This window comes from Mesocricetus auratus, unplaced genomic scaffold (genome assembly GCF_017639785.1).
Source record: "Mesocricetus auratus isolate SY011 unplaced genomic scaffold, BCM_Maur_2.0 Super-Scaffold_100007, whole genome shotgun sequence".
In the NCBI taxonomy this organism is placed as follows: Eukaryota; Metazoa; Chordata; class Mammalia; order Rodentia; family Cricetidae; genus Mesocricetus; species Mesocricetus auratus.
This window is the reverse complement of record NW_024429191.1, coordinates 93,111,318-93,119,269: the sequence shown is the minus strand read 5'-3', so window position 1 is coordinate 93,119,269 and position 7,952 is coordinate 93,111,318. Positions and strand designations below refer to the sequence as shown.

General features: G+C 49.9%; 1 protein-coding gene across 5 annotated transcripts in view; it reads left to right on the top strand.

Moving 5' to 3' along the window:
• The first annotated feature begins 6,904 nt into the window (after positions 1-6,904).
• The window catches only part of Fbf1 (Fas binding factor 1), a 28,002-nt gene continuing 26,954 nt past the window's right edge, over positions 6,905-7,952 (top strand). For 2 of the 5 annotated variants that reach the window (XM_040750071.1, XM_040750070.1), the window contains exon 1: positions 6,947-7,514. In XM_040750071.1, the coding sequence (XP_040606005.1) occupies positions 7,476-7,514 (39 nt within the window). In that variant the 5' untranslated portion in view covers positions 6,947-7,475. Of the gene's footprint in view, positions 7,515-7,952 lie in introns of all 5 variants that reach the window. The other 3 variants (XM_040750068.1, XM_040750069.1, XM_040750072.1) reach the window with 3 other exon arrangements.

Sequence of the window (7,952 nt, the reverse complement as noted above, 5' to 3'; positions counted from 1 at the left end):
TTTGGCTGTGAAATGCAGACTCATTTCTGAATACTGTGTTCATAGATAATGGTGGACAGCATCTGCTGTGTGAACCAGCCCTGCTGTGTGAACCTCATCCCGTTGCATAGACCTGGAATCTTAGTAGGATTGAAGAGGTGGTCTACACGATAGAGCCCCCTCTAGCCTCAACACTTGAGTTCTGTTTAAAAAGTTAAGTGTGGCAGGGGTAGGGGGTGGGGGTGGGTTGGTGGCATATGCCTTTAATCCCAGCACTGGGGGGGGGGGGGGGGGGGACGGGGACACAGAAGCAGGCAGATCTCTGTGAGTTCAAGGCTGGGCTGGTCCGACAGCCTCCAAAACAATACAGAGAAACCCTGTCTCCTAAAACAAAACAAAACAAAAAACTTTTTTTTAAAAAGTTAAGTGTGGTGACAGAGACAGGCATATGGCTCTCTATGAGTTCAAGGCCAGCCTGGATTGCATGAGTTCCAGGCTGCCAGAGCTGGTTTGACACTTGGGACTAGAACTTGTAATGCATTAGGTGTTTTACCTGCATCTGTATCTGTGTACCAAATGTGTTCAGTGCCCTTGGAGGCCAGAATAGAGTGGTGGATCCCCAGGAACTGGAGTTACAGAGATCTGTTAGTCCTTCTATGGACAACTCTAGTTCCCAAGGATCCAGGGGATACCACGCCTTTAATCCCAGCACTCGGGAGGCAGAGGCAGGTGGATCTCTGTGAGTTCGAGGCCAGGCTGGACCGACAGCCTCCAAAACAATACAGAGAAACCCTGTCTCGTAAAACCAAAAAAAAAAAAAAAAAAAAAAAAGAACAAAACACCCCCACACATAGAATAAAAACAAACCTTTAAAAAGAAAGGAAGAGACAGAAAAGATCACTGTTGCTCAGCTCTCTCCTCTTCAGAACGTCCTGCCCAGGACTGGGCCCGCCCACAGTTACACTTTGTCTCCCACATGATTGACAGACCCCCACAGGTGTGCCCAGACACCAGTCTTCCAGATGATTCCAGACTACCAAGATGACAGCACTAGCCATCACCATGCCCTTTGGCTTTCACTCGATGAGCCTGGTGTTGAGGTCAGCTTAGGTGCTCTGCTTACTGCTGTGCTCTGTCCAAAGGCTTCCCCAGGGTTCCACAGAGCTTAGAACCTGGGGCTCCCTGATCTCCCTGGTTTTCTTTCACAGCACAGCTTTTAGCTGCTGCCTAGAACTTTACAAATTCATCACCTAATGTTCGCTGGAGTCAAAAGTTTAAATACTTGCTACCCAGAGTTGTTCCTCCTTTTCTGAATTCTTTAAATCTGTCTTCCTAGGAAATGAAACAGGCATGGGTGGTGGAAATCCCTGACAGTCATTGTGGGCTGGTGACCTAGCCCAGCAGCTTTGCCAGTGACAGGTTCCTGAGAGGAGGACCAAGAGACCAGAAAATATAGGTAGGAAACTTCGGGGTCAGGAGGTTTTGCCCCAGCTGTATCTTAGACCAGTATCAGGCTGGAGAGATTGCTCAGCTGTTGAGAGCGCTGGATGCTCTTCCAGAGGACCCCCGTTCATTTCCCAGCACCAACATAGCAGCTCACAGCTGTGTGTAGCTCCTGGATCTAACACCCTCACACAGATACACATGCAGGCAAAACACCAATGCACATAGAAACAAATAAATTATGTATGTGTGTGTGTGTATAAAGTATATGAGTTTGTAGGAGGAAATGGGGCAGTCAACAGAAAGCATCCACACAATGGGATGGTGCCTGAAGGAAGCCAAGCAAGCTATAATTGCACAGAGATCCATCCCAGGCTGTCTCAAGTGCACCGTGGATCAGGCACGCAGCACTCTTGGGACTATTAACTCCAGTCTCTTCAAGGGGGAAAAGTAGGTGCCTACAAACTGAAACCTTAATCCTTCAAGACCCTAGCCCCAGCCTCAGACCAGACCTTGCCAGTTCTGGCCCCGGGCAAGGACTCAGACCGTCTAGCAACCCTTTGTCCTTTCATCAGGGACTAAAAAGCAGGTTCATTTGTTTGTTCGAGAAAGAGAACTGACTCCAGGAAGTGGTCCTCTGATCTGCACACATGTTGTAGTGTGTGGGAGCTCACACACGAGTAAATATGAAGTTAAAGAATATATATGAGGATTTGCTTTTATCTGTCCACACTTAGTGAATTTTTCTTTTGTGTTTTACGTGTGTTGTGTTTTTGTGTGTTGCCTGTGTGTCTGTGCCACCCGCAATGGCAGATCCCCTGGACCACACGGTGCTGGGGAACCAACCTGGAAGAGTAGTTGGTGCTCATAAAATTGCCAAGCCGTCTCTCCAGCCCCAGCTTACTGAAGATTTGTTGTTTTGTTTTTTTATCTTCAAGACAGGATTTCTCTGTGTAGCCCTGGATGTCCTGGAGTTCTGTAGATCAGAGATCTGCCTGCCTCTGGGCCTGAATGCTAGGATTAAAGGCTTTGCCACTACCACCTGGCAGTTTGCTGAATTTCTAAAATACTCCTGTGGTTTGTAATGGTAAAAATATGACAAACTCTTTTTAGGTTTTTTTTGTTTTTGTTTTTGTTTTTGGGTTTTTCGAGACAGGGTTTCTCTGTGGCTTTGGAGGCTGTCCTGGAACTCACTCTGTAGACCAGGCTGGTCTCGAACTCACAGAGATCCGCCTGCCTCTGCCTCCCGAGTGCTGGGACTAAAGGCGTGCGCCACCAACGCCCGGCTCTTTTTAGTTTTTTTATAACCGGTTTTTTAGTGTTTGCAAGTGCCTGGATTCTAGTGTGGTTTCCTTTAGTTTTGTTTTAACTAGTTAAATTTTGGTTGCCAGGCAGTGGTAATGAACATTTTTAATCCCAGCACTTGGGAGGCAGAGGCAGGCGGATCTCTGAGTTCAAGGCCAGGACAGCCAAAGCTACACAGAGAAACCCTGTCTCAAAAAACCAATCAATCAAATCAATAAATTTGAGTTAACTTTATTACAAGTTTCTTTTTGCAATAAATGGCAATTAATACAGAGACAGCTGATCAGCATATAGCGTGTAAGACACTGGAAGTGCTCAGCCCTAAGTGGAACATCTATACCACACATTCACATACCACATACACACATCATACACACACACACACACATCATGCACACAACACATACACACAAATCATACACACAACACATACACACACATCATACACACCATATACACAAACCACACACACACCATATATACACAAACCACACATCACACACACACATACATACACCATACACACACACAAGGCTGTAACTGCTCTCACACAGCCAAGCCAGCCAGTCTTTCCACATGGATGGGGACAGGCTCCCCACCCCAGCTGAGTGAGGAGCTTTTGGCAATTGATGCCAATGGGAGAGTGTCAGTTTTATTGAGGAGTTCTTCCCCTGGTAGGTGCCCGTGCTCCAGTGTGCCCAAGAGCATGGCCCTGCACCGCTGCAGGCACAGAAGCACTAGTGGACTCTGGTTTTAGGAAAGAGCACATGAAGGTGGAGGGAACAGGCTGGGGAAGGAGGTACGGGAGGGGCTGGGGATGTAAAGTGGAGGGTGGATTTGATCTAAGCAAAGACACATATAAAACTTATTTAACCCAGGTCGGGATGGCACACACCTTTAATCCCAGCACTCAGGAGGCAGAGGCAGCAATTCTCTGAGTTTAAGGCCAGCCTGGTCTACAAATCGAGTTCCAGGACCGCCAGGACTGATACACAGAGAAACCCTTTCTTGAAAAACAAACAAAAATAAGTACACACTACTCTTAAAAGAACCCAAGTTTGGGCTGGAGAGATGGCTCAGCGGTTAAGAGCACTGACTTCTTCCAGAGGTCCTGAGCTCAATTCCCGGCAACCACATGGTGGCTCACAGCCACCTTGAATGAGATCTGGTGCCCTCTGCTGGCCCGCTGGCAGAAGATTGGATACATAATAAATAAGTAAAATAGTAAAAAAAAAGAAAGAACCCAAGTTTACATTTTTTAGACTTATTTTATGTGTATTTGCTTGGATATGCATCTGTATACCACATTCCCTGGTGCCTGAGAAGGCAGTGAGCCTCCATGTGCTTTTGAACTTTACCACTGAACCAACCCAACTCTATCCAGAGGCCCCAAGTAATCCCCAGTATCCATGTTAGGCTTCCTACAACTGCCTATACTCAAGGGGATTAGCAATCTGACTTCCATGAGTGCACATACCCATCCCCCAGTCATGCACAGGAACAAACGTGGTGGTTTGAATAGAAATGGCCCCCAGAGACTCATTCGTGTAAATGCTTGGCTTATAGGGAGAGGCACTGTTAGGAGGAGGTGTGGCTGTGGAGTAGGTGTGGCCATGTTGGAGGAAGAGTGTCACTGTGCAGGCAGGCTTTGAGGTCTTATAAGCTCAAGCCTGGCCAGTGTGACACAGTTTCTCCTTCTGTTGCCTGTGGGTCCAGACACAGGACTCTTGGCACCTTCTCCAGCGCCATGTCTGCCTGCGGCACAGCATGTCCCACCATGACTGTAGTGGACTGGACCTCAGAAACTGTGAGCCAGTCCCAACTAAGTGTTTTCTCTACAAGAGTTACCACGGTCATGGTGTCTCTTCACAGCAATAGAAACCCTAACTGAAAGAAAACAATTTAAAAATAAAAATTAAAAAGAATTCTGCATCTATTTTGCTACAGTATTGTTGGCTTTTGTTGTTTTTTTTTAAGACAGTGCACATTATCTTCCATATAGTGACCACCGGTAGACGACGGCTCAGTGACTAAGGGCACACACTGCTTGTGGTGGTTGAAGGAAATGGACCCCAAAGGGAGTGGCACCATTAGGAGGCGTGGCTTTGTTGGAGTAGGTGTGGTCTTGTTGGAGGAGTGTGTCACTGTGGGGGTGGGCTTTGAGGTCTCATATGTGCTCAAGCTACACCCAGTGAGACAGATCACTTCCTGTTGCTGGCAAGTCAAGACGTAGGACAATGAAGGGCCTGCTCCTCCATCACCGAGTCTGCCTGTACGTCACCATGGCCATGTCGCACCGTGATAATAATGGACTGAACCTCTGAACACGTGAGCCACCCCAATGAAATGTTTTCCCTTTGTAAGAGTTGCCGCGTTCATGGTGTCTCTTCACAGCAATGGGAACCCTACCTAGGACGCTACTTGTGCACAGGACTCATTTTGGTTTCCCAGCACCCATAATCCACAGCTCACAGCTGCCTACGACTCCAGCTCCAGAGCACCCAACGCTTACCCCCGGCACTCATGCAAAAACCCACACATAACACACAATTATTTAAAATATCTTTTGAAAGACTGCTTGCTACTGGTTGATAAACATTTCATTTTCAGTTGCCATGGGATTATCTAAATGACTTGTTATCTTTAGTTCCTGACAATAGCCTTTAGCATATGTTGCTACCCAGCCCTGTAGAAATGGGGTAGGAGGTTGCTGTCCAGGACCACAGCTTGCAAATTATGGTTAGACACTGATGACCTGCCAACACTTTAATAAAAAATCTTACATCTAAATCTGTAATGGGATGGGTGTGGTGGCATAGGCCTTTAATCCTACCTCTTGAAAGAGAGAAGCATGGGGATCTCTATGAATTCAAGGCCAAACTGGTTTACTTAGAGAGTTCCAGGACAGATGGGGCTTACACAGTGAGACCCTGTGTAGGGAGAAAGGGACAGTCAAAGAAACACACCCTGAGCAGAGCCAAAGAAACACATTTTGTCCCTACAAACAGAACTAAATAAATGCACCCTGACCCTGAAACCAGTGCCAAAGAAACACACTTTGTCCCTGGAATCAGAGCCTGTGAAAGAAATGCACGCTGGCCCCAAAATTAGAGCCAAAAGGCTAAGAAGGACCAATGAAAGAAACACACTTTGGCCCTGAAACCAGAGCCAAATCTGACCCTGAACCTGAGCAGAAAACCAACCAATCCCTGAGCAGGAGATGTAGCCAATCTGAGCTCAGGGATCGAAATCTGACCAATCCCCCCCTGGAAAAGCCCCGCCCCTAAGGAGTCCTATATAAACCCTGAGTCTGTTCAGCTTGTGGCTGTTCAGGCTTGTCTGGCTATCCTCTGCCGCCCTGGCAGAGGCGGCCACTCTCCTGGATTCTTCCCTCCCAATAAATCTCTCGAATGAGGTTTGGGTGAGACCTTTGCTGCAATGGAGCCAGGGAGAGAAATAACAGCTTTTCACCAGAGCCGAGCTGAGAGGAGCTGAGCAGAGCTGTAACACTAGCAGGGGAAAACCTTCCCAGGGACTGGAGCCAAACTGTAACAACTTCGCTGGGGAAACTCCTCTGCTGGAACAGAGCCATTACCCTGGGGAAGCCTCTCCCAGGAGCAGGGCTGCGAGCTGCTACGCTTACTGTGACCTGTGGTAGTCCTTGGCTCCCCAGTGCCAGAATCCCTGTCCATCCCATCTGAGTCACTGTGATGCTTACACCATCTCTAAAAAAACAAACAAAACCTGCAATAAGTACACCCAAGAAAATACGTAAAGTGTATTTCTGAGACACTTCTGTAGCTGGCCTCAAATCTGCAGCAGCCGGGTTTGACGTGGGAAATACCGTTTTGGTTCAGGCTAGGCTTTACAAATGCTGTGGTTCCGGGCGTGGCGTGTCCACCGCGTGCCTCTGTTGATGGCTTTGGGTTTTCTGGTAGCGCAGCTTTGACCTCTCCATTGACCACGAAGGTTACTGTCACCAATCAGCGCGAGGAGCTAGCTTGCACACAGTCAGAGGCTGCTTCCCCTGCCCCTCACTAGAGTGCCATAGAAACAGCTCCTAGCAACGGACGTCCAGCCTTGAGAAGCGGGGCCCCACCGCGGGGCACGCTGGGAAGTGTAGTTCTTTCCCGGCACCTCCTTGTGGTTCGGCCGGCAAGTGAGCGGGCTGAGGACTACAGTTCCTAGAAGTCTTCACTTCGCCTTCTATTTGAGGCCGGAGGCGGCGAGGTGGGGAATGTCGCCGGCGCAAAGGTGGTAGGCCTGGCGGGAACGGGCGGACTGAATGGAATCGGAATCCGGGTCTCCGGTTGGGTTGGGTTTCCGTGGCCGTGTTTCGGAAAGGGCCCTCGGGGGCTAGGAGGAGCGCGGGAAGGGCGCGCGGGGGATGGAACATTGAGGGGCACCCTGCCTGGCCTGGCGCGCCGCTCCGGGGACCGCTGCGGCCGAGGGGCGGGCTCGCGGCTTTGGAAGTGTCTCCGAGGAGTCGAGTGGCTGTGAAGGTTCCTCTAGGGCCCTTGGGCCCTTCCAGGCCGCTCCTGGGAAACGTCCCACCGCCGGGGAAGCTGCGACGGGATGCACAGGAGATAGCAGACGTCCCCCGGAGTGTGAGCCCAGACGCCTTTGGACTACCCGCAGGTCGCTAAAGTTGCCATTGCTCGGGAGGAACACGGGCATGCCCCTGCGTCCACGACCCCAGATGCACTTGGCGTTTTAACAAGAGCTGGCTAGGCACCCCAGGAAGACAGATGAGCGCCACAGCCTCCTTCCTCCCCAGGCACGTGAAGGTGGGTTTGGGGTGAAGTGGAGGAGGGAGGGAGGGAGGGAGGGAGGGAGGGAGGGAGGGAGGGAGGGAGGGAGGGAGGGAGGGAGGGAGGGAGGGGGAATGCCAGAAAAATGTGTCCCCAGGGTGGTGAGTTATCTGTGAAAGGAGAAAGCAGGGCTCACTCTCACACTTTCTGATGGGTGCTGCCCACAAGTAGTCTGTAGGGTTTCCTGGTAAGCCGGCCCGGGCGGGGTGTGGCTACCCCTTTCCGCATGGCTCTTTGCCATTTCAGCATCCTCTCCCAGGGTGAAGGATGGGGACTGCTTTTCCCAAGTACTCTCTAAGCCAAGGACAGGCCAGTAAGTGAATAGGGAGTTCTCTCTCTCTCTCTCTCTCTCTCTCTCTCTCTCTCTCTCTCTCTCTCTCTCTCTCTCTCTCTCTCTCTCTCTCTCTCTCTCTC